Genomic DNA, 21,966 nt, shown 5'->3' with positions numbered 1-21,966 from the left:
GCGGAGCCTGCGTGAACTGGAGGCCGGGGAGCGCCGGCTGGAGGCTGGAGCTTCTGGGCCCTGGAAAGGGGTCCCCGCGCATCCCGAGTCGGAGGCAGACCCCTGGGTTTGAGGGGAATGGGCATTTGGGGGCGCCTGAACCCAAGACCTCTGGCTGGTAGGGATGCCCGGGCGTCCCGGACACCCTGCGGGACTCGGGGCTCCTGCGGGGAAGAAGGGGCGCTTTACTGCCCAGGGAGTGGTCAGGGGGGTGGAGAAGGGCTGCGGGTACCCTCAGGAGGTCTGCGACAGACGGGGCCAGCTGCGCAGCCCAGGAGTGGTAGTGGCCCCCCTGGGTGACAGGCCTGGCTCTATCCTCCCCCAGAGCTGCCCTGTCCAGATCATGGATCCTGAGGTGACCCTGCTGCTTCAGTGCCCTGGTGGGGGCCTGCCCCGGGAGCAAGTACAGGCCGAGCTGAGCCCCGCCCACGACCGACGCCCACTGCCAGGTGGGGACGAGGCCATCACTGCCATCTGGGAGACCCGGCTAAAGGCCCAACCCTGGCTCTTCAACGCCCCCAAGTTCCGCCTGCACTCAGCCACCCTGGCGCCCATTGGCTCTCGGGGGCCACAGCTGCTTCTGCGCCTGGGCCTTACTTCCTACCGAGACTTCCTGGGCACCAACTGGTCCAGCTCAGCTGCCTGGCTGCGACAGCAGGGGGCCACCAACTGGGGTGACACGCAGGCCTATCTGGCGGACCCACTGGGGGTGGGCGCTGCACTAGCCACGGCCGATGACTTCCTTGTCTTCCTGCGCCGCTCCCGGCAGGTGGCTGAGGCCCCTGGGCTGGTGGATGTGCCTGGTGGGCACCCTGAGCCTCAGGTGAGATGCCAGGCTGGGCACAAAGACCCAGACAGCTCAAGGGAGCTGCAGCTCTCCACCCTCCCAATCCTCCCAGCTTCGGTTTCCTCATTTCTTAAAGGGAAAATTGGCCTGGTGTTTCTCTGAAAGTTTGCTCAGGGCAGTCCAGCTGCCTCCCCACTGACCCCTGCCCCAGTCCTGTGAGAAACTAGAAAACACAGGGGGGAAAGACTGGGCACAGGAAGAAGATGCCCTACCCCACCCCTGCCCCCTGTGTATCCCCTTTGAAGCTGGACCGCTGGTTGTCTGCCAGGAAAAGGACACCAGACGCAGGATCACTAAGTCTCTTACACTGTGCCACATCAGGCCCTTAGGCTTGCTGGTCCTGAGATGGGGCAGGGGGAAGAGGTGGGGAGCAGGAGCTGAGCCTGACCTCTCACAGGCCCTGTGCCCTGGTGACAGCCCCCAGCACCAGGACCTCGCTGGGGAGCTGGTGGTACGTGAGCTCTTTTCCAGTGTCCTTCAGGAGATCTGTGATGAGGTGAGTGAGGGTGACCTGGACAGGGTGGTAGACATAAAGGGAGGGGTTAGGACTTGCCAGAATTCTACAGATCTGGGCTGGCGGGAGGCCTGCAGGCATCTGGCTTTGCAGCTAGGCATACTAGGAGTGGAATTCTAGCCCGCAGTACTCTCTGCCTTGGATTCTTCTTCTTTTCCTTTTTTTTTTTTTTTTTTTTGAGACGGAGTCTCGCTCTGTCGCCCAGGCTGGAGTGCAGTGGCCGGATCTCAGCTCACTGCAAGCTCCGCCTCCCGGGTTCACGCCATTCTCCTGCCTCAGCCTCCCAAGTAGCTGGGACTACAGGCGCCTGCCACCTCGCCCGGCTAGTTTTTTGTATTTTTTAGTAGAGACAGGGTTTCCCCGTGTTAGCCAGGATGGTCTCGATCTCCTGACCTCGTGATCCGCCCGTCTCGGCCTCCCAAAGTGCTGGGATTACAGGCGTGAGCCACCGCGCCCGGCCTCTTTTCTATTTTTTAGACAGAGTCTCGCTCTGTCACCCAGGCTGGAGTGCAGTGGCGCGATCTCAGCTCACTGCAAGTTCTGCCTCCCAGGTTCACACCATTCTCTTGCCTCAACCTCCCGAGTAGCTGGGACTACAGGTGCCCGCCACCATGCCTGGCTAATTTTTTTGTATTTTTAGTAGAGACGGGGTTTCACCATGTTAGCCAGGATGGTCTCGATCTCCTGACCTCGTGATCTGCCTGCCTCAACCTCCGAAAGTGCTGGGATTACAGATGTGAGCCACTGTGCCCAGCGGATTCCTCTTCTTTTCTTTTCTTTTTTCTTTTTGAGACAGAGTCTTGCTCTGTTGTCCAGGCTGAGTGCAGTGGTGCCATATCGGCTCACTGCAAACTTTGCCTCCTGGGTTCAAGTGATTATCATGCCTTGCCCAGCCAAGGAGTCTTCTTTTCAATGGAAACAATGATAAATATCTTACCTACTCCCCAAGTTTGTTGAAAAAGGAGTAAGTGTGGCAGAGCGTGGTGGCTCACACCTGTAATCCCAGCACTTTGGGAGGCCGAGGCCAGTGGATCATCTGAGGTCAGGAGTTCGAGACCAGCCTGACCAACATGGCAAAACCCCGTCTCTACTAAAAATACAAAAATTAGCTGGGCATGGTGGCGTGCACCTGTAATCCCAGCTACTCAGGAGGCTGAGGCAGGAGAATCACTTTAACCTGGGAGGCAGAGGTTGCAGTGAGCTGAGATGGCGCCACTATACTCCAGCCTGGACGACAGAGGGAGACTCCATCTCAAAAAAAAAAAAACGGAAAAAGGAGTAAGTGGGAGTCCCAGTCACTAAATTGACTTCACTTGGGTGACCTTGGGCAACGTGTTCAATCTCTCTGGTTTTGGTGTACCTGTAAAACAAACATGCCCATCATCTGATATTCTGTGATGCCAGGCCCTTGATCTACAGGCTGTAAAGTGCTGTACACAGGCAACAGGCTGTTTTTCATTGAGAGGGGCAGGGATATGGGCAGTGGCATTGATAGGGGGGACCTCCCCCTACCCCACCCTCCACCACAGGTGAACCTGCCGCTACTCACCCTGAGCCAGCCCCTGCTGTTGGGCATCGCCCGAAACGAGACCAGTGCTGGCCGAGCCAGTGCCGAGTTCTATGTTCAGTGAGTGGGCTCGGGTACATGATCCTGGGTCTTGGGGAGGTGGATGGTGAGGAGTGGGCTGAGGCAGCTGTGGCTCCACAGGGACCCCGCAGGGGCTGGTCACCCACTAAGCCACCCTGTGTTCTTGTCCAGGTGCAGCCTGACTTCTGAGCAGGTGAGAAAGCACTACCTGAGTGGGGGACCCGAGGCCCACGAGTCTACAGGCATCATCTTTGTGGAGACACAGGTGCAGAGTGACAAACCATCTTGCTTGGAGGCCAGGGCTGGGGCCTGCAGAGGCCTGGCAATGCATTATCCCCAGGTGTTGGCTGGGTCACAATTCCCTCCAGAGGCACAAGATTTGCCCTTAGTACAAGGGAAAGGTCCAGGGACCTGTTCAGCCCCCTAACATGCCTCCCTAAGGACAGCGCAGAGGTCTCTGAGGCTCAGGAATTCTGGGCACAGCCCTGGCAGGAGATGTGGCAAGCTTGAATGCCTGGGTCTTGTTGTCTCCCCACAGAACGTGCGGAGATTGCAGGAGACGGAGATGTGGGCTGAACTCTGCCCCTCGGCCAAAGGCGCCATCATCCTCTACAACCGGGTTCAGGGAAGTCCCACCGGAGCAGCCCTAGGGTCCCCAGCCCTACTCCCACCGCTCTGAAGATAATAAAGGACTTTATTCTTGGATTCTGTTGGCATCTGCTATTTCTGTGACAGAGAGGAACAGTGGGCCCTGAGTGTGTAAGGCAGGACAAGTGACCTGAGGAAAAAAAAAAAAAACCCGCCCAGCCTCAGTGTCCTTCTCTACAAGCAGAGGATAAGAGCTATGGCTCCCTTGGCTGCCTCCTGAGAGGCTCCGGGGCCGAAGCAGCTCTGTAAGGTATGCCTCGCTGCAGAGGGGAGCAACAGAGGAACGGAGAGACGGTGGCCGGGCCGAAAGCGTCACAAAGCCTCAGAGAGCGGGCTCTGTCCCGCCCGGTCCCCGGGTGGGCGCCCGCGCCTGTCCGGAGAGTCCACAGGCTGGGGGACCGGAGGCACCAAAGGCCAATAGACATGTAGGGGCGGGGGCTCCACCGATTTTTTTTTTCCCGCCTGGTGGACGTGGTCTTGGCATCCACGCCAATGAGAGTGCGAGGGCGGGGCCTGAATAGACGCAGGAAATGGCGACGGCCGCGGGTCATTGAGCAGCGGGGGCGGGGCCTGGTTGTGGCCCCTCCTTCGCCCGTCCACAAGCTCCCTGGGTGGGAACGGGGTCTCGGAGTACCTGGCTGGTTGGCCAGACCCCGAAGCCAGCGCTGGGAAGGGCTGCGGATGCCCGGGTGAAAGAAAGGGGCAGGTCCAAGAATACGCAGGTCTGGTCCTGGGCAAGAACCGCCCCCTCCCGGGGCCTGCTTCAGTCTTCCTTCGCAGAACACCGGGCCGGGCCCCTTCTCTCTGCCCCCGGGTGCTTGAAGTCTAGCCCCCATCCTGGTACCAGTGCGCTCTTGGTAGCCTCCTTTCCCAGCTGTCCGCCCGCCGCCATGCCGCCCTTACTACCCCTGCGCCTGTGCCGGCTGTGGCCCCGCAGCCCTCCCTCCCGGCTCCTCGGAGCGGCCGCCGGGCAGCGGTGAGTTGGGCGCGGGGGGCCGGCCCGGTTGTTCAATGGGTTTCTGTTTGCCCTATGTGCTGAGATAGTTGTGGTCTCTACTCCGTGTCAGGAGGCTCCCAGGTTTGTCTCAGGTAACCCTCGCCTTCCCTGCTGAGGATCAGAGATAGAGAAGACCCCCAAGGTCATACACCGATTTAAGCAGCAGAGGAGGAGTTTGAGTCCAGGTTAAACCCAACGCTCTTACCACAGCTCTAGTGGTTTCCAGGCATCACTGTGCATAACCCTCTGTGGGAGGTGGGAGATGGGGAGGTGTTGGGTACAAAAATCCAGATTCCTCGGCTCTGCTCTAGAGATTCTGAACTGGAGGAATCAATTAGGTGGGGCTCAGGAATCAGTTTTTTCTTTCTTTTTCTTTTATCTTTTTTTTGGAGACGGAGTTTCGCTCTTGTTGCCCAGGCTGGAGTGCAAATGGCACAATCTCTGCTGGGCACAACCTCGGCTCACTGCAACCTCTGCCTCCCGGGTTCAAGCGATTCTCCTGCCTCAGCCTCCCCAGTAGCTGGGATTACGGGCATGCGCCACCACAGCCAGCTAATTTTGTATTTTTAGGAGAGACAGGGTTTCTCCATGTTAGTCAGGCTGGTCTTGAACTCCTGACCTCAGGTGATCCGCCCTCCTCGGCCTCCCAAAGTGCTGGAATTACAGGTGTGAGCCACCGCACCTGGCCAGGAATCAGTATTTTCCAACAAGTCTTTGGACTCCACTTTGAGAAATCCTGACCTGCACTATGCCTGAAACACTCCAAAGGGAGACAGATTTGTCCTGGGACCTGTTTCAGCCCTCTCAGCTCCTGGTAGCTGAGTTGAAGGGTGTAGCCCAGGGAGGGGCTGGGAAGGGCAGGGCAGAGCTAGCTTCTGGGTTCCCTCAGCCCCTGCAGGTTTTCGACTCTGTCCACAGGTCCAGCCCCAGTAATTATTATGAACTGTTGGGGGTGCATCCTGGTGCCAGCACTGAGGAAGTTAAACGAGCTTTCTTCTCCAAGTCCAAAGAGGTACCGGTACCCCTAAGGTGGGGAGGGGGAGCAGGAACTCTGAGCCAGTGGGGGTGTGCTTCAAATTCCCAGGAGTAGACCTGCATCTCTGGCTGGTGCCACATTTTTTTCAGCCCTCACAGTGAGTGGCGGGTGCTCAAGGGTGGGGGGAAGGCTGTGGGCAGGAGCCAGGGGTCCTGTCTGATGGGCTGGGCTTCGTTTTCTTGACCTGCCTGCCTGCTCTTAAGAAACCTGGACCGGGGCATATGGTGAATGCAGGGGGCTGGCAGGTGGGGAGGGCTTGAACGCAGGAGGAGGCAGGAGTCCATGCTCTCTGGCCTTCTGAGGAGTGGGCAGGCCTGAGTGAGGGTCACTGACCAGGCAGGGCTCCTGGGTATGACTGGAGCCCTGGTGTGGGTGGATGTCATCAGCATGGGTCCTGGGGAGGGACAGGCAAAGGGAGATAAGGGGAGTCCTGCCCCACCCCAGCTGCACCCGGACCGGGACCCTGGGAACCCAAGCCTGCACAGCCGCTTTGTGGAGCTGAGTGAGGCATACCGTGTGCTCAGCCGTGAGCAGAGCCGCCGAAGGTATGATGCTCAGCTCTGCTCAGGTGGTCCCCCAAAGTCTCCACAAACCACAGCCCATGACAAGTCTGCCGGCCAAACACACAGGTACAGTAATCCCGCCCTCAACTTGCCCCACCCCCAGGTCTCTTGGGGAGGCTCATTTCCACAATGTCCCTTCCTCTGCCTCCCAGCAGCTCCTGGGCACACCCCAACGCACAGTACTGGTCCCAGTTTCATAGCGTGAGGCCACAGGGGCCCCAGTCGAGGCAGCAGCAACACAAACAAAACAAGCAAGTGCTGAGGTACTGCCTCCTCCTCATGCTGGCGGGCATGGGCCTGCACTACATTGCCTTCAGGTGATGCCTGTTCTCCCTGGGGTGATGGGCAGAGGGCAGGAGGGTGGGCGAATTCCAGTGTGGTCAGCCAGTCCTCCACAGCACCTCGTGTCCCGTACTATTGTGTCTCTCAAGCTAAGAGTTGCTTGAAATCGGTCTCTGGAGCCTCTCCTTACTTAGTAAAGACAGCGCTGCACTAAGAGCTAACACTGTCATTTACACTTTTTCATATTTCGAATATAAATCTTTCGTGCTGGCTGCCAGGAAGGGATTGAGCCAAACAAGATCAAGCACAAGCAGCAAATGCAGCACAGCTCATTCATTTGGCAGCAGGCATCTCCCCGCCACTCTCGCGTGCCACGAAGCTGATTCTCTTTTTTGTTTTCTTTTTTCTTTTTTTTTTTTTTTTGAGGTGGAGTCTCACTCTGTCGCCGAGGCTGGAGTACAGTGGCGCGATCTTGGCTCATTGCAACCTCACCTTTGCCTCCCGGGTTCAAGCAATTCTTCTGTTTCTGTCTCAGCCTCCCAAGTAGCTGGGACTACAGGCGTCCACCACCACGCCTGGCTAATTGTTTTGTATTTTTAGTAGAGATGGGGCTTCACCATATTGGCCAGGCTGGTCTCAAACTCCTGACCTCATATGATCCATGCGCCTCGACCTCCCAAAGTAGAGGGATTACTGGCGTGAGCCACCGCGCCTAGCCACGAAGCCGATTTTCTATAGCAAATACCTAAAGGCCAGTGCCCACTGCTAGCAGCCTGCCTAGTTCAGTGATGGAGTTAGATGCATACCCTTTCTAGTCTTCTGGGAGGAGCACCCCCATGTCCACAGCTGCTGTAACACCTCGAAGTGGCCAGGGACTTCGGATGCCATTGGACCCTAGACAAGCCAGGGCCACTCTGAGCCCTCCCTACCTATCACAGGCAGGGTTAGGCTGAGGTCCCTAACCCTGTGTGGGTTAAAAAGCTGTGAGGCCCCTAGAGTGGGGTGGAAGGGGGCAGGACTTCAGGGACAACAGGAATTCGAGTCCCAGGGTTAATTGTGACACATTGCAGGAAGGTGAAGCAGATGCACCTTAATTTCATGGATGAAAAGGATCGGATCATCACAGCCATGTACAATGAAGCGCGGGAGCGGGCGCGGGCCAGGTCTGTCCCTGCTCTATTCTGCCCCCTGCTCCCTGTCCCGGCACCACACTTCGGGATCCCTATCCCAACCACCCAGGTGCCCTCTCCTCCAGGGCCAACAGAGCCAGCCTTCAGCAGGAGCGACAACAGCAAAGGCAGCAGCAGCCGCCACCACCGGAGCCAACCCAAGTCCCCGAGATCGTGCCCCCGGGCGCCGGCCCCTGAGGGGCTCACCTGGATAGGGCCTGCAGTGCGTTCCCGCCTTGCTTCCTTCCCTGGACTGCCCGCTTCCCAAAACGCGTGCAATAAAGTGATTCGCAGAGCTAGTGTGCGGCTCCCTCCTTCAGGCCCGGCGCCCCCTGCCCCGGCTTCGCCGAGGGGCAGCGCCCCGCCCTCTGGGTAGTGACTGCCGCGACCCGGGAGCCCGGCCCCCTGGGCGGTGCGTCCCCTTTCCCCTGCAGCGGCGGGAGGCGGGAGGGGGGTGTGTGGAGGAGGCGGGTCCCGCCGGCGGCCTCGCCCCCCCACCCCGCCGCCCCGCCCCCGCCCCACGGCCCGGTGGGGAGCGCGTGTCTGGGTCACATGAGCCGCCCGCCCGCCAGCCCGGGCCCGGCCCCCCGCCGCCCCCGCCGTCCCCGCCGCCGCCGCCGCCGCCCGCCGCCACCGGCCGCCCGCCCTCCCGGCTCCTCCGGCCGCCTCCGCTGCTCTGCGCTGCACTGCCTGCACCCAGGGCTCGGGAGGGGGCCGCGGAGGAGCCGCCCACCGCGCCCGGCCCCCGCCCGCCGCGCCCGGGCCCGCGCCATGGGGCTCTGGCTGCCGCCGCCCCCCGCCCCACCGGGCTAGGGCGATGCGGGCGTCCCCGGCGGGCGGCCCCCGCGGGCACCATGAGCCCCCTGCTCCGCCGCCTGCTGCTCGCCGCGCTCCTGCAGCTGGCCCCCGCCCAGGTACGTGCGGCCCGACAGCGCGCCCGCCAGCCCGCCCGCCAGCCCGCCGTGCCCTCTCTCAAGGTTGGCGGAAGTGAGGAGGCGACCCGCGGCCTCGGCCGGGGGGATCTGCGGGGTCCGGCCTTGGACGCGGGCGTCTCGGGGCCCGGCGCGTGCATCCCCTGGGAGGTGCCCCTCCCCGCTGGCCCGCCAGCCCCAGTCTGGGGCCACTCCTCCGCCCCACCCCGTCCCCTGGGCACCGCCGGGGGCGGGGCTCCCTCAGTGCTCGCAGGACCTGCTTCGGTGCCCACTGTGCGCGCTCCTGATCTGCATGCAGCCCCCAGACATGCTCGGTTCTGCGGCCTGGAGATTTGATGAGGCCGCCGGAGCACCTGTTGTGTTTTGGGCCAGGGCAGGTCCGGGGTGGCCAGGAAAGGACAGGTAAAGCTAGAGCAGTGGCCACAGGAACAGAGCAATCTGGAAAGATGTCAGAGAGGTGGTGAAGCCTCCTGATGCAAGGGCAAAGCCCCAGGGATGGCGACAGGGAAAGACCCTCCTAAAGGGTACCTTGGGTACAGGTCTTTTCTCTCCCACAGGCCCCTGTCTCCCAGCCTGATGCTCCTGGCCACCAGAAGAAAGGTAATACTCATAAAAACTCGGCACTAGCCAGCACTGAGAGGGTTTGTCATTGGCCCTGATTCCAGGTGCCTGGTGTCCGTCATCTTGTATAACTCCCCTAGAATATGCAAACTGTTATTCTACCCATTTCACAGAGGAGGAAATTGAGGCAGCGGGGTTACTGGGATCTGGATAAACAGGGCAGGGGAAGACAGGTTGTGAGGGCAGAGTGGGGAGGGCTACTGGAGGGTGGCTGTGACTTGGGGACTGGGGGGGACAGCTGCTGGGAGCAGCTGCAGGAAAAACAGTGAGGACTTAACCCCTACCGGTCTGCTCCCAGTGGTGTCATGGATAGATGTGTATACTCGCGCTACCTGCCAGCCCCGGGAGGTGGTGGTGCCCCTGACTGTGGAGCTCATGGGCACCGTGGCCAAACAGCTGGTGCCCAGCTGTGTGACCGTGCAGCGTTGTGGTGGCTGCTGCCCTGATGATGGCCTGGAGTGTGTGCCCACTGGGCAGCACCAAGTCCGGATGCAGGTACTGGGCATATGGAGCAGTGGGCAGGGGTTGCAGGTACTGGGCAGGTGGGGCAGTGGGCAGGGGATGCAGGTACTGGGCAGGTGGGGCAGTGGGCAGGGGATGCAGGCACTGGGCAGGTGGGGCAGCGGGCAGGGGATGCAGGCACTGGGCAGGTGGGGCAGCGGGCAGGGGATGCAGGTACTGGGCAGGTGGGGCAGTGGGCAGGGTGGATGCTGGCTGGCTCTGGGGCTGGGGCAGCCTGGAGACTGAGGCACAGGAGGTAGGGTTGGGGGGAGGGCTGGTGGCCAGCCTCCTGGCTGTTGGGTGAGCTTTTCTCCCTCCAGCCTTAGAGCATCCCCTTTCTCTCTCTCCCTCACTGTCCCCCCTGTTCTTCTCCTGAGCACAGATCCTCATGATCCGGTACCCGAGCAGTCAGCTGGGGGAGATGTCCCTGGAAGAACACAGCCAGTGTGAATGCAGGTGCCAGCCAGGCCCAAATTCTGAGCTTACAGAGGCCAGGCTGGGGGGGTGCTGGGTATGGTGGTCCACAGAACTGGGGACCAGGTTCCTAAGAGTAGAGCCAAGGGTAGGCCTTGGATCTGGGGCAACAAAGTAGGATGGTTGGGTCAGTGGCTCACACCTATAATCCCAGCACTTTGGGAGGCCCAGGTGGGCGGATCATCTGAGGTAAGGAGTTCAAGACCAGCCTGGCCAAGATGGTGAAACCCCGTCTCTACTAAAAACAAAAACAAAAACAAAAATTAGCTGGGTGTGGTGGCGGATGCCTGTAATCCGAGCTACTTGGGAGGCTGAGACAGAAGAATAGCTTGAACCCAGGAGGCGGAGGTTGCAGTGAGCTGAGACCATGCCACTGCACTCCAGCCTGGGCAAGAATAGGGAAGCACTCCAGCCTGGGCAAGAATAGGGAAGCACTCCAGCCTGGGCAAGAATAGGGAAACTCAGTCTCAAAAAGAGAGAGAGAGAGTAGGATGCTGGGATTTCCTGATCTTCCTCCTCTTTGTGTCTATCTCTCTTAATTTTTCAGACCTAAAAAAAAGGACAGTGCTGTGAAGCCGGACAGGTGAGTCTTTTGGACTCCAGCTGAGTGGGGGCAGGGGGAGTACAAGTGAGTCCGGAAGCTGTTGCCCCTCTTTCTCCTCCCACCTGTCCCCCGCTTTCCCTTTTCCTCTGCTCCCCAAGCCTGTGTTCTCTGTCCCGACCCCAGCTCCAGGGAAGACTCTTCCTTCCCACCCCAGACATGTCGCTTCTCCTCCCTAGGGCTGCCACTCCCCACCACCGTCCCCAGCCCCGCTCTGTTCCGGGCTGGGACTCTGCCCCCGGAGCACCCTCCCCAGCTGACATCACCCATCCCACTCCAGCCCCAGGACCCTCTGCCCACGCTGCACCCAGCGCCACCAGCGCCCTGACCCCCGGACCTGCCGCTGCCACTGTCGACGCCGCAGCTTCCTCCGTTGCCAAGGGCGGGGCTTAGAGCTCAACCCAGACACCTGCAGGTGAGGTGTCTGTAGGGTGGTGTTTGTTTGGGAAGACACCAAGGTCCTGTCCTGGAGCAGGTCCAGGGTGAGCCTGCCAGTAGGAGGAGGGCCAGGGAAGGGGAAACTGTTGAATGTGTTGAACAAATATTTACCAAGCAGCTGCTGGCACCTGGAGCTATGTAAGCAAGTCCAACATTGTAACTCAGGAGTCAGATACAGGAGGGACGATGCCAGCAGAGGATGTCAAGGGCTGTGGTGAGGGGCACCTGGCCTCATCTTTCAGAGGTCAGAGATCTCTTGGAGGAGGTGACATCTGCCTGGGGTAGAAATGTGGGACATAGCTTTTCCAGCTTGCAGTTCGGGCCTTCCCAGAAGCCCCTGTGGTAGACATCTCCCTACCTATGGGCTTCGAGAGGACACAGTGGAACCCTCGTACACCCTTATCTGATGTATTTCTCACCACCTCTCTCCTGCAGTGAGGCCATGGGGTGACATCATATGGGCCAGGCCAGTGGGGGCTCCCGAGGAGTGTCAGGAGGGGATGGCCTTCACAGAAGGTTCATCCTTCCCCCTGCAGCCTCCAGTGCCCAGGGCCGAGTGGTGTGGCAGGACGCTCAGGTTGTGATCTTAGTGGGCCCGAGGCACACGTGAGTCCAGGGCTGGGGCTGTGCTCCAGCCAGCATGAACAGATCACTTCCTCCCTCCTCAGGTGCCGGAAGCTGCGAAGGTGACACATGGCTTTTCAGACTCAGCGGGGTGACTTGCCTCATAGGCTATATTCCAGTGGGGGGACAAAGAGGAGCCTGGTAAAAAACAGCCAAGCCCCCAAGACTTCAGCCCAGGCAGAAGCTGCTCCAGGACCTGGGCCTCTCAGAGGGTTCTTCTGCCATCCCTTGTCTCCCTGAGGCCATCATCAAACAGGACAGAGTTGGAAGAGGAGACTGGGAAGCAGCAAGAGGGGTCATATACCAGCTCAGGGGAGAATGGGGTACTGTCTCAGTTTCTAACCACTCTGTGCAAGTAAGCATCTTACAACTGGCTCTTCCTCCTCTCACTAAGAAGACCCAAATCTCTGCATAATAGGATTTGGGCTTTGGTATAAGAACTGTGATCCCCCAACCCTGATAAAAGAGATGGAAGGAGCTGTCCCTGCCTGTGTCACTGTTTGTCACTGTCCAGGCTGGCTGGTTTGGGCATGAATGTTTGCATCACTAAATCTAAAGCTTGTCTTGCTCCCTCGTCGTGCAGATGGAAGAAATGAGGACTAAGGCTCCACAGCAGATCCCAGGCAGGGCCAGAATTATGTATTCATTACTTTCATGTTATTGCCAGGCATGGGAGTCAGGGAGAGCCCAGTCAACAGCCTGCCCTCCTCCTCTTCACCGGGGTTCTTTTCTGGAAGGAGACGACCTTCTGTGGCCAAAGAGCCTGGGGTAGGACCCAGATCTGCTGAGTGACCTTGCTTGTCACTACCCCTGCCTCTCTGAGCAGCAGTTTCCACATGTGCACATAGAGGGAACAGAAGATTGCTATGGTTGGCGTCCTCGGGTCTCAGAGAAGTTTGAGACTATCTTTACATAACAGAAAAAAAACACTTGTTCTTCCTGCCAGGCAGCACTTTCAGCATCTGCTGCTTTTTGTTCCCTGCAGCTTGAATCTAAAGCCCCGGTACCTGCCCTGTCTTAACTTCACTCCTATTTCCCTGAAAGGGAAGCACCAAAGGTCTGGGGCTGGTGGGCCTGGTTTGGGCGGCAGGCTCCCCTCAAACCAACCCACACAGTTTTTTTTTCTTTCCTTTTTTTTTTTTTTTTTTTTTTTTTTTGACAGAGTCTCACTCTGTCGCCCAGGCTGGAGTGCAATGGTGCGATCTCCACTCACTGCAACCTCCACCTCCTGGGTTCAAGCGATTCTCTTGCCTCAGTCTCCCAAGTAGTTGGGATTACAGGCGCCCACCACCACGCCCAGCTAATTTTTGTATTTTTAGTAGAGATGGGTTTCACCATGTGGGTCAGGCTGGTCTGGAACTCCTGACCTCAGGTGATCCACCTGCCTCAGCCTCCCAAAGTGCTGAGATTAAAGGTGTGAGCCACCACGCCCGCCCAACCCACACAGTTTTCTCCACCCTCACCTCCCTCGCACCCTGCAGCTCCCTTCACTAGTTGCTGCCTGAGATTCTCCTGACTTGTCTATCCCAGCCCAAGCCCAGCCCCCACCCTTCTCCCTGCAGCCTCCAGTGCCCAGGGCTGAGTGGTTTGGGGTGGATGAAAGGCCAACCTTGGGCACCAGTGCTTTGCCTGCTGAGGCAGGACATTCGGGGCAGAGTTAACTCAATTGGGCAGCCACGGGGCGGGGGGGGGGGTGGGCAGCCACCCTAATGGAGGCTTTCTCTGAGGTGTTGGGTCAGAGCATGTGGGTATGATTTTAGTGGGCCTAAAGCAGGAGTGGGTTGAACCAGCAGACAATTCCTGACAGCGATTACTACTTTCAAATCATTTTCTCAGTCATGATGTCACTAGACATGCCATAGGTCAATTAGCATGAAGCAGAGGAGGGTTCGGGCTCCAAAGAGCTACCACCTCCAGAGCCCAGTCAGCCCCACCAGACAGGCACAATGCTTCACATGCACCTCCTCACTTCCTCCTTAATTCTGAGGTCAGCATCATGATTGTCTTCCTTTTACAATTGAGGAAATAGGCTCAGAAAGGCTAATTGGCCGGGGGATTTGACCTCAAATCGGCTGTCTCCCTAACCTTCAACCTAGGTTTAGCTGCCTCTCAACCGCAGGTTCATTACTTCAGTTGACAGATGTTTGGTGGCTGCTGGGGCGCCTGAAAATAAGTCTGGTGGGGGAACAGGCCCAGCCAGATCATTCCAGTCATGAGTCACAGCCCAGGTGCACAGGTAGAGGTAAGCCTGGCTCCTGGGAGAGAGACGTGGGTGGGAGCATTGGCTGGAAGCCAGGGCTTGGCACTGAACATCATCTCGGTCCTGCAGGGATCCCGTGGGCTGGGTGTCATCAAGCCTGTGTTACACGCCTGTGTTGGATGACAAATTCCACCAAGCACACAGCCGACCCGTAATTCAAACCTGAGGGTCACTGTGAAGCCCAGGCTCTTTCCACAGCGACTGAGGGCTGTGGGCTATGATGAGGCCTGGGAAAACAGGAGTGCTGTGGGAGAGGCTGGAGGCGACTTGAAATGGCGCCTCAAGACCCCCTCCGGGAACCCACGCCGTCCTGACCTTACTATCACCTCGGCCGGAAGTGCCTCCGGCCTTTTCGGAAGTCGCTTTCACCTAACCTTACAGACTACCGCTCCGCCGGAAGTGACGCAGCAGCGCCGTCGTGGGGGCGGGGCTAGGGAAAGACCCGCGCCAGCGGGCGTGTGGCCGCGGGTTTCGCACGGCCCAATGAGGGAGGGCGGCGTGGCCCGGCCTGGTAGCGACAAGGACGCGCCTGCGCAGAGGCGGCAGCACCACCGGGGTTGACTCCGGGGGCGCGGCGAGGAGGTGAGCGGGGGCCACAGCCCGGGCTGGGGGGAGCCGGGGTGCAAGAGGGCAGGCTGGATCAGGCCGGGCAGGAGCGGACCGGGCTCCAAGTGTCAACGAGAGCTAGGTGACTAGGAAATTGGGGGTGGGGGCCGGAGCTGTCCGGAGATGCCGCAGGGGGAGGGTTCTCACGCCGCACGGGGCGGAGCCCTGGGACTCGGGGCGGGACGTGGAACCGTGACGGGTGGGACCTCCGAGCTGGTGCCAGTGGAAGGCGGAGCCCGGCGGCAGGGGGCGGAGCTAGGAAGGTCGGGGGACGGAGCCTGGCTCTTGAAGGAGGAGCTGGAGGAGGTGAAAGGCGGAGCCTCGGGGTCGGAAGCAGAGGGGGACGGAGCGCAGGCGCTGGGGGCGGGGCTTCAGCCGGTGAGTGGCGTGGCTACGGCTCCGGAAAAAGGGTCTAGTTCTGTCGAAGGCGGGGCTGCAGGCCCGGGGGCGGCACCGCGTCCTTCGAAGGGCGGTGCCAAGGAGTCAAGGGAGGAGCCCGGCCCGAGTAATGGCCCCGGGCGTCCTCGTGGGGGTGGTCTCCGTGGTGGCCGGGCTTGGGGACGCGGTAGGCCGAGAACTCCACCGGGAGAGGTGGTGTGGGTGGAGCGGGCTCGGCGGCCAGAAGACACAGGGCCAGTCTGGGTGCCCCGGAGACCCCCAAGGGCTCAGAGTTGGGGCGGCGCCTCGGGCGGAGGCACAGGACCAGGCTGGGGGGTATCTCCCGAGGACCCGGGCTCCTCGGAGCCACCCAGCGGGGATGTGTGGGTGCCTCGGGGCCGGCCCCCGGCAGCGGCCGCAGAGGTGTGGGTGTGCTGGGCCGGGGGCAGCTGGGTGTGGCGTGAGTGGGACCGCCCAGTCGGGGCAACTGCAGTGCAGCCAGATAGGGTCTGGACTTTACGCAAAGGGACAGGCGGGAACTGAAGAGCGGAGGTGGGGACCGGGAGGGAGGGAAGGTATGGGGGTGAGCAAAGGGGCGGGGCCCTGGCTGCTGTGGCCTCCCCTGACCCCCTCCCCCCGCTGCTGGGGTCCTCGGCCAAGCCCCCTTCTCACTGAACTGGTAAGTGTGGCCCCGGAGCCCGGGGGAGAGGGCGGTGACCCGGGACAAAGGGGATTCCCCGGGGCAAGCAAGATGCAGTGGTGGTGGAACCCTCCTGTTACCTACCCGTGTTCCATATTCTTCCTGCCCTCCCCCACGTTCAGTCGGTCGGTCGGGGTCTGTGCCCACAGAAACATGAGGCTGAGCTGGGTCCGGGTCCTGACAGTACTGTCCATCTGCCTGAGCGCCGTGGCCACGGCCACGGGGGCCGAGGGCAAAAGGAAGCTGCAGATCGGGGTCAAGAAGCGGGTGGACCACTGTCCCATCAAATCTCGTAAAGGGGATGTCCTGCACATGCACTACACGGTGAGTGGGATGGGCGGGCCTTTTGGAAGTGGATGGGGCTTCCGAGGACCAGAAAGTGCTTGGGAGTCTGGTTCTCCATCAGCCAGGTAGATGACCTTGGACAAGTCCCCTCTCCCCTCTAAGCCAGTTTCCATGGTTCTGCCTTGCCCTTGCCTACTGCCCAGGTGGGCACCAGCAGGCAGTGACAGTATACTGTGAGCTGCCCAAGGCTCTGTCCTCTTAAAAAACTATGACCAGCCGGGCACAGTGGCTCACCCCAGTAATCCCAGCACTTTGGGAGGCCAAGGCACGTGATCACCTGAGGTCAGGAATTTGAGACCAGCTTGGCCTCATGATGAAATTTTCTCTACTGAAAATACAAAATTAGCCGGGGGTGGTGGCAGGCGCCTATAATCCCAGCTACTTCGGAGGCTGAGGTGGGAGAATTGGTTGAACCCGGGAGGCAGAGGCTGCAGTGAGGCAAGATCATGCCACTGTACTCCAGCCATGGCAACAGAGACTCCATCTCAAAAAACAAAAAGGACTGACCACCAGTGCTGTGGGGGCCAGCTTGATGGGGAAAGCAGCTGAGGGAGGGGGACGTCTGGGGTGGTCCCCTCTTCCTCACTGGCCTTCTCCTGGTCCCACAGGGGAAGCTGGAAGATGGGACAGAGTTTGACAGCAGCCTGCCCCAGAACCAGCCCTTTGTCTTCTCCCTTGGCACAGGCCAGGTCATCAAGGGCTGGGACCAGGGGCTGCTGGGGTGAGTCATGGGGGAATGGGCTTGGGAGCGGGGGCGTGCATGGCCACCGCCCAGGAGGTAAGCTGTGGGAGGCAAGCCCCAAGAATACAAGACAGAGGCCCTGGGTGCTGCCATGGGCTGAGCATGTGTCTTCCTGCAGGATGTGTGAGGGGGAGAAGCGCAAGCTGGTGATCCCGTCTGAGCTGGGTAAGAGCCCCCTCCTGAGGGTGCAGAGCAGGTTTCGGTGTGTGACTGGGAAGGGTGAAAGCTGCTTCAGCCTTTCATTGGTCTTCACCATGTCCATTCATTACAATACACGCCTTCTCCAAGTTTGGCTGTCTAGCAGTGAGTACAGGGCAAGATCCTTGAAGCACTCAGCTGTAGCGGCCCAACTCTGCCCTTGCCAGGCCTTTGGCACCCCCTTCCCATCTCCATTACCCTTCTCCATTTCTGGCCTCCTTGCTGAGAGGGGCAGAACACCTTCCCTTTGCCGAAGCTGGAAGGGAGCTTGGCCGTCACTGACTGTTTCTTTGTGCATCTTCAACAGGGTATGGAGAGCGGGGAGCTCCCCCAAAGATTCCAGGTAGTAAACCTTTTGACGCCCCCCATCACCTGCAGCCAGCCCACCGCCCTGTGGCCCTGGTTGGCCTTTTGACTCCCCTTCTCCCCTACAGGTGGTGCAACCCTGGTGTTCGAGGTGGAGCTGCTCAAAATCGAGCGACGATCCGAGCTGTAACCAGACTGGGGAGGGGTAGGGGGAGAGGCCCCCATCAGGGACCAGACTGTTCCAAAAACAAAACAAAACAAAACAAAAAAAACAAAAAAACTTAAAAGCCCAAGGAGTAAGCCTGTGTGTGTTTGTGGGCCCTTAGAGACTCAGAGACCTCAGCTCTGGCATACCCCACCACCTTCTCTTTTCCTGACTGTGGAGCCTTGGGGATCTAGGCTCAATGGACATGGTGGCCCTTGCCCAGAGAAAAAGGAGTGTTCCTGCCTGCAGCAATAGCACTGCTCCCCACAGCGCCCCAGCCACTTCCAGCTCCTGGTCTGGGAGCCAGCACTGGGCTATCATCATGGCTACATGGCCCTCAGGAAGGCCTGTGGTCACCTGGGGAGAAGCTGAGCTGGCAGAAGTCACAGAGCAGGGTGCCCCCTAAGAGACCAGCCGAGCCTGTTAGCTGCACCAAAGGCATCTCCTAGCTTTATTAACGGGCCCGCGCTGCAGAGTCAATATAAAAACACAAAAAGTCCCATCAGTTTAATAACAATAAAAAACCCCAAAAGTGGAAAACTGAGGGGGCAGGGGAAGAGACCCCTGGGCCAGGGGCACGAGGAGCCCTGCTCATGGCACCAGGCCTGGCCGCAGGGTCCCCCGGTATTGCTGTTGCTACGAGGTCAGGGGGCAGCGATTGTCCTGTGGGAGCCGCCGTTCGCCTGGGTCGGGGACCCTCACTTCTTCTGCGGTGTGCTCAGCTTCTGCATGCCCCGGATCTTGTCCAGCAGGCCAGAGATGAAGGCCTGGGTGGGAGGATAAACATTAAGGAGACCAAACCCCTAGATGACAGGAGCCAGGCTCCCCTCACCCCACCCCCGCCCCAGGGAAATCTCTTACCTCTGTGGGTTTGTAACAGTCAACCAGCAGCTCCTAGCAGGGGATAGGGGAGGAAGGATAAGTGAGTCCTCTGGAGTGGGGGCCTGGAGCTCACCTTTACCGACTTCCAAGGGACTGGGGCCACCCTGAGGCACAGGAGATGCCACAACCACCTCACAGCTAGGCATTGGCCCCATTCCGCTGAGGCAGGAGCTGAGGCTTGAGGGCCTGGCTCCACAGCCTCGCTTTCCTAGGGCAGTGCCTCAGGCAACCCGCTGCCCCTCAGCCCCCTCACCTTGACCCTGGCAGCCCGGGCATCGTCACTCTCCATGTCCAGGAGCTCATCCACATCTATCTCCAGTTCTGGGATCTCCTCTTCCTGGGGTGGGGGTGGGGGAGGAGGGAGAGACATGAGCCTGAGTTGGAGAGAGGGGTTGAGGCCCCTGCCTACCTCTGAGGAACCCGGCCCTCTGCCCAGCAGACACAACGGCAGCTGCTCTGAGGAGGAAAACAGATCAGGCCCGTGCCAAGGCAAACTGCCCAAAGCAGGGTGGGGGGGGAGCTTCCTGTCCCTGCCAGTGGGCACCGGGGGTGCCAGACAAGGCCAGACAGCCAGGGCTGGGGACCTTGGGCTGGGAACCCAGCAGATGTGTCTCCCCAACATCCGGGCCCCCCATCTCACCAGAGCACCGGTGGGTGCAGCTGTCCCAGCTTATCATGCCCCCCTCCCCTCCCCCAAACACCTGTCACAGCTCCCCGGGAGCAAGGAGGAAGTGAAGGCTGAGGGGTCACTGGGAAGGACCCAGGCCTGGCAAAGAGGAAACAAAGAGCCCATGCTTTGGTGAGGGAGGGGTGCCCACCACCCTGCCCCACCCTCCGCAGGAAGCCCCTATCCTGTTTGTAGTCAGCTGCATTCCAGGGCTGGGCTAGGGTAGGCAGGCAGCACCAGGCAAGCCCACTCCTCCACCCTGCCCCCCGGGGCCTGAGTCACCGTCTGAACAACCAGGGAGTCATGGGGGTGGAGAAGCAGAGCCCAGAAAGCGGGCTAGCCTGCACGCACGCCAAGATGGAGCTCCAGGCTAGCCCACAGAACAGCCCAGCCCCAGTTGCCTACCAGACCAGCCCCGTGTAACCACAGTCTAAGCCAGTGGGCACCAGGCGGTGAGACCTCCTGCCGCTGCCAGCCCAGACTAGCCCCCTTGCCTCTTGCCCAAGGCCCAGGCCACCCCTTGAGGCTTCTGGAGGACACTAAGCTGGACGCGGGGAGTGGCATAATGGGGGCCAGGGTCCGAAGCAGCGGAGAAGATAGAAGTGACTTAGGTCAGGGAAGAAAGAGTACATATTGGGGGCAGGGAGTGCAGAGGGGAGGGGAGCGCGCAGGGAAGCAGAGCGCCCTTTGACTCCGGTGACAGGCAAGCTCATAGTGGGGCTCCCAGGCGGACCGGCTCGAGACCGATTTTGGGGTGTCGGCGCGGGGTGGGAACACACCTGGCAGTCGTAGAGGCGCGTAAGCTGCTCCAGGATCCACTCCTCTAGGTTGAGGCGCTTCCGTAGTTCCTTGCGGTCATACTTGACGGTGACCTTCCCTTGGCGCCTCACTGGGCCCTCATCGTCCGCGCCACCCGGGCCCTCTCCTGCGGCCCCGGGGGGGCTCTGAAAGTAGACGCGTGGTCCTGGGCCGCCACTGCCCGGCCCGGGGGCCGGGGCCGCCAACGCCGCGCCCCCCGCCGTGCCGCTGTCCGCCATGGCGGCCGCCGGGGCCACGTGCGCGCGTTGGGCCCCTCCCTGTGCCGCCGCCTCCGGGACGCCCGCCGGCTGGCTCGGGTTAGCTTGCCGGCTCAGCTCCGCGCGGCTCCGCGGCGAGGGCGGCGGCGGGGGCGCCCGGGGGCAGCTGCAGCATGCGGAGCCCCCGGGCCTGGCCTGGCCGCGCCCCGCCCCCTCCCCGCCGATCCGCCCGCCCTTTGTCCCCCGCGGCCGCCGCCCGAGCTGCCGCCGCCGAAGCGCTTTCTCTGTCTAGCTCTTCCTCCGCCCCCCGACCACACCCCCTTAAAGGGCCAGCCCCTCTACGGGCCCCTCTCCCCTACTCCGCCCCCGGGCAGGGGTAGGGGAGGGTCTATTCGGCAAGGGGAGGCCTAGCTGTCCGTATCGCCCCCAAATGCAACCTTCCAGTCCCAAACCCAGGCGTTCTAAGCGCTCAGGACGACGATTTGCGCTCACGCCAGGACCCTAGTCCTCATTGGACCCTTCCTCATTCTATCCTCATTGAGGCCATCTGAGAATAGGAGCCATCTGAGAATGCAGGGGAGTGGACATCATGTGCAGACAGGGAGTCTGGTGAGGAGACGCTGCGGTCCCCGATGTTCAGGTCCTCCAGCCCTCGGCCGGCGAGGGGCAAACGGGCTGCTCCGCACGGACCCACACGTGGACTGGGCTCCCGGGAAAGTAGGAGTGGAGAAGGCGGCCAGGAGCTGTCCGGGTCCCTAGACTCTGACTAGCAGGTCCCACGCCCCCAATGGAGGAAGCCGGGGCTGGGGGGTGAGCGGTGGCACCCGGCCGGCCCGAACGGCCGACCCCGGGCAGCCACCGCCCACCGGCAAGATGGCGCGGGGCTCGGGCTTGTGGGAAACGGAGTCCGCGCCCGGCACCGCCCCTCCCCCGCTGTGCGGCCAGGCCGGGAAGCGCAAAGTTGTTTGGGGCCTCCTCTGCGCCCCGCGACCCGTGTGTGCACAGAGGGGGAAACTAAGGCGCAAAGAGCTGGGCAGTGCGGGGGCCGGGACTCATAATAATAAAGGCGATAATCGCGGCTGCCCCTACAAGCGTGCGTCCGGACCGCCGCCCAGTCGGCTCCGCGGAGAGGGGGCCGTGCCGGGGTTTCTGCACCCCAGCCCTGCGGCCCCTCGGTCCTTCACATAGCCCTGGCTCACCTCCTATAAGTGGACGGCGCATCCCGTTCCCTCCTCTACTTGATTTTCTGCATCTTTAAATGGCCTCATTCATTCGTTTATTGTCTGTCTCCCACTTTTAGATTGTGAGTTCCGTGGGGCTGAGCCCTGCTTGGACATGGCCTGCTGGTGCCACCAGGCTTGAATGGTCTTCAAATCCACTGCTATTAGGCAAATTATCTGGTTCCCGCTGAACCCCAGCACCTAGAACTATGTCACACTCAGTAGGTCGCCGCATTGGTTGAACAAATGATTTTGAAAGAATGAATGGCTTCCTCTGTGCCTGCATTTCCTCAGAAGGTTGTAACAAAGATTAAATAGGAAAATTCGTAGAAAGTTCAATTACTACACCACAGAGGTTAATTAAGTCGCACTTCTAGATAAAACGGGAGATGAGACTTTGAACCCAGGCTGTGTAGCTCAACCCCCGGACACGAAGTCTCTACTCAACCTTCTCGCCTCCCTGTAGACACCACCCAGTAAGGCTGTGCAGCTCCCGGGGGATATTTCTGTGGAAGGCAGGCTCACCTTGTGCCATCCCAAACAGGGTCTTGGATCTGAGAGACAATG

The 21,966-nt window shown here is 60.4% G+C and overlaps 6 protein-coding genes and 2 long non-coding RNA genes across 28 annotated transcripts; 6 read left to right on the top strand and 2 right to left on the bottom strand.

Annotated features, from left to right (window-relative positions):
• Positions 1-2: 2 nt before the first annotated feature.
• On the top strand, positions 3-3,693 carry NUDT22 (nudix hydrolase 22). Of its 2 annotated transcripts, XM_001115301.5 has the most exons (6): positions 3-157; positions 365-862; positions 1,284-1,382; positions 2,930-3,027; positions 3,160-3,253; positions 3,527-3,693. In XM_001115301.5, exons 2-6 carry the CDS (start codon positions 383-385, stop codon positions 3,665-3,667), a joined length of 912 nt encoding a protein of 303 aa, XP_001115301.4. In that variant the 5' UTR covers positions 3-157; positions 365-382; the 3' UTR covers positions 3,668-3,693. The 2 variants fall into 2 exon arrangements, with proteins under 2 accessions (XP_001115301.4, XP_001115272.4); XM_001115272.5 differs by lacking the exon at positions 1,284-1,382.
• Positions 3,694-4,212: 519 nt separating this feature from the next.
• On the top strand, positions 4,213-8,075 carry DNAJC4 (DnaJ heat shock protein family (Hsp40) member C4). Of its 8 annotated transcripts, none has more exons than XR_013403289.1 (6): positions 4,213-4,612; positions 5,552-5,645; positions 6,114-6,298; positions 6,388-6,495; positions 6,941-7,677; positions 7,770-7,978. XR_013403289.1 is itself a non-coding variant. In XM_028832831.2 (6 exons), the coding sequence occupies exons 1-6, from the start codon at positions 4,527-4,529 to the stop codon at positions 7,879-7,881; spliced, it is 678 nt and encodes a 225-aa protein (XP_028688664.2). In that variant the 5' UTR covers positions 4,213-4,526; the 3' UTR covers positions 7,882-7,978.
• A 240-nt stretch (positions 8,076-8,315) lies between these two features.
• Positions 8,316-12,357, top strand: VEGFB (vascular endothelial growth factor B). Of its 2 annotated transcripts, none has more exons than XM_001118308.5 (7): positions 8,316-8,597; positions 9,173-9,215; positions 9,535-9,731; positions 10,120-10,193; positions 10,759-10,794; positions 11,093-11,227; positions 11,919-12,357. In XM_001118308.5, exons 1-7 carry the CDS (start codon positions 8,538-8,540, stop codon positions 11,938-11,940), a joined length of 567 nt encoding a protein of 188 aa, XP_001118308.2. In that variant the 5' UTR covers positions 8,316-8,537; the 3' UTR covers positions 11,941-12,357. The 2 variants fall into 2 exon arrangements, with proteins under 2 accessions (XP_001118308.2, XP_014969383.1); XM_015113897.3 differs by having other exon boundaries at positions 10,992-11,227.
• On the bottom strand, positions 10,016-10,785 carry LOC144334152 (uncharacterized). The gene is made up of 2 exons (XR_013403647.1): positions 10,653-10,785; positions 10,016-10,596 (listed from the first exon to the last, which is right to left on the bottom strand). It is a non-coding gene; the product is annotated as an uncharacterized LOC144334152 (long non-coding RNA).
• Positions 12,358-14,669: 2,312 nt separating the features above from the next.
• Positions 14,670-17,702, top strand: FKBP2 (FKBP prolyl isomerase 2). Of its 8 annotated transcripts, none has more exons than XM_077961152.1 (6): positions 14,670-14,716; positions 16,003-16,142; positions 16,772-16,884; positions 17,024-17,070; positions 17,411-17,446; positions 17,538-17,702. In XM_077961152.1, exons 2-6 carry the CDS (start codon positions 16,131-16,133, stop codon positions 17,597-17,599), a joined length of 270 nt encoding a protein of 89 aa, XP_077817278.1. In that variant the 5' UTR covers positions 14,670-14,716; positions 16,003-16,130; the 3' UTR covers positions 17,600-17,702. The 8 variants fall into 8 exon arrangements, with proteins under 8 accessions (XP_077817278.1, XP_014969223.1, XP_014969226.1 ...); XM_015113737.3 differs by having other exon boundaries at positions 15,968-16,142; XM_015113740.3 differs by having other exon boundaries at positions 15,941-16,142.
• LOC144334150 (uncharacterized) lies at positions 14,670-17,702 on the top strand. Of its 4 annotated transcripts, none has more exons than XM_077962603.1 (6): positions 14,670-15,797; positions 15,968-16,142; positions 16,772-16,884; positions 17,024-17,070; positions 17,411-17,446; positions 17,538-17,702. In XM_077962603.1, exon 1 carries the CDS (start codon positions 14,864-14,866, stop codon positions 15,659-15,661), a length of 798 nt encoding a protein of 265 aa, XP_077818729.1. In that variant the 5' UTR covers positions 14,670-14,863; the 3' UTR covers positions 15,662-15,797; positions 15,968-16,142; positions 16,772-16,884; positions 17,024-17,070; positions 17,411-17,446; positions 17,538-17,702. The 4 variants fall into 4 exon arrangements, with proteins under 4 accessions (XP_077818729.1, XP_077818730.1, XP_077818731.1 ...); XM_077962604.1 differs by having other exon boundaries at positions 15,941-16,142; XM_077962605.1 differs by lacking the exon at positions 17,411-17,446 and having other exon boundaries at positions 17,024-17,090.
• A 335-nt stretch (positions 17,703-18,037) lies between these two features.
• On the bottom strand, positions 18,038-20,436 carry PPP1R14B (protein phosphatase 1 regulatory inhibitor subunit 14B). Its single transcript, XM_015113896.3, has 4 exons — positions 19,943-20,436; positions 18,750-18,833; positions 18,476-18,508; positions 18,038-18,381 (listed from the first exon to the last, which is right to left on the bottom strand). Exons 1-4 carry the CDS (start codon positions 20,198-20,200, stop codon positions 18,313-18,315), a joined length of 444 nt encoding a protein of 147 aa, XP_014969382.3. The 5' UTR covers positions 20,201-20,436; the 3' UTR covers positions 18,038-18,312.
• Positions 19,393-21,739, top strand: LOC144334179 (uncharacterized). 2 transcript variants are annotated; one of them, XR_013403685.1, is made up of 2 exons: positions 19,393-19,615; positions 21,480-21,739. It is a non-coding gene; the product is annotated as an uncharacterized LOC144334179 (long non-coding RNA). The 2 variants fall into 2 exon arrangements; XR_013403686.1 differs by lacking the exon at positions 19,393-19,615 and adding an exon at positions 20,581-20,788.
• The last annotated feature ends 227 nt before the right edge of the window (positions 21,740-21,966 follow it).

This window comes from Macaca mulatta, chromosome 14 (assembly GCF_049350105.2).
Source record: "Macaca mulatta isolate MMU2019108-1 chromosome 14, T2T-MMU8v2.0, whole genome shotgun sequence".
In the NCBI taxonomy this organism is placed as follows: domain Eukaryota; kingdom Metazoa; phylum Chordata; class Mammalia; order Primates; family Cercopithecidae; genus Macaca; species Macaca mulatta.
The sequence above is the reverse complement of the archived record's forward strand: the minus strand, read 5'-3'. Positions and strand labels throughout refer to the sequence as shown.

Coding starts and splice junctions, on each gene's coding strand:
- FKBP2 (XM_015113737.3), top strand. CDS start 15,972: ATGAGGCTGAGCTGGGTCCGGGTCCTGACAGTACTGTCCATCTGCCTG. Junction 16,143..16,771: donor TCCTGCACATGCACTACACG/GTGAGTGGGATG, acceptor CTGGTCCCACAG/GGGAAGCTGGAAGATGGGAC. Junction 17,071..17,410: donor GGTGATCCCGTCTGAGCTGG/GTAAGAGCCCCC, acceptor CATCTTCAACAG/GGTATGGAGAGCGGGGAGCT.
- VEGFB (XM_015113897.3), top strand. CDS start 8,538: ATGAGCCCCCTGCTCCGCCGCCTGCTGCTCGCCGCGCTCCTGCAGCTG. Junction 9,216..9,534: donor TCCTGGCCACCAGAAGAAAG/GTAATACTCATA, acceptor GTCTGCTCCCAG/TGGTGTCATGGATAGATGTG. Junction 10,194..10,758: donor CACAGCCAGTGTGAATGCAG/GTGCCAGCCAGG, acceptor TTAATTTTTCAG/ACCTAAAAAAAAGGACAGTG.
- NUDT22 (XM_001115301.5), top strand. CDS start 383: ATGGATCCTGAGGTGACCCTGCTGCTTCAGTGCCCTGGTGGGGGCCTG. Junction 863..1,283: donor GTGGGCACCCTGAGCCTCAG/GTGAGATGCCAG, acceptor GACCTCTCACAG/GCCCTGTGCCCTGGTGACAG. Junction 1,383..2,929: donor TTCAGGAGATCTGTGATGAG/GTGAGTGAGGGT, acceptor CCTCCACCACAG/GTGAACCTGCCGCTACTCAC.
- DNAJC4 (XM_028832829.2), top strand. CDS start 4,527: ATGCCGCCCTTACTACCCCTGCGCCTGTGCCGGCTGTGGCCCCGCAGC. Junction 4,613..5,551: donor GGAGCGGCCGCCGGGCAGCG/GTGAGTTGGGCG, acceptor CTCTGTCCACAG/GTCCAGCCCCAGTAATTATT. Junction 5,646..6,113: donor TCTTCTCCAAGTCCAAAGAG/GTACCGGTACCC, acceptor GCCCCACCCCAG/CTGCACCCGGACCGGGACCC.
- LOC144334150 (XM_077962603.1), top strand. CDS start 14,864: ATGCCGCAGGGGGAGGGTTCTCACGCCGCACGGGGCGGAGCCCTGGGA.
- PPP1R14B (XM_015113896.3), bottom strand. CDS start 20,200: ATGGCGGACAGCGGCACGGCGGGGGGCGCGGCGTTGGCGGCCCCGGCC. Junction 18,509..18,749: donor CCCGGGCTGCCAGGGTCAAG/GTGAGGGGGCTG, acceptor ATCCCCTGCTAG/GAGCTGCTGGTTGACTGTTA. Junction 18,382..18,475: donor ACTGTTACAAACCCACAGAG/GTAAGAGATTTC, acceptor CCTCCCACCCAG/GCCTTCATCTCTGGCCTGCT.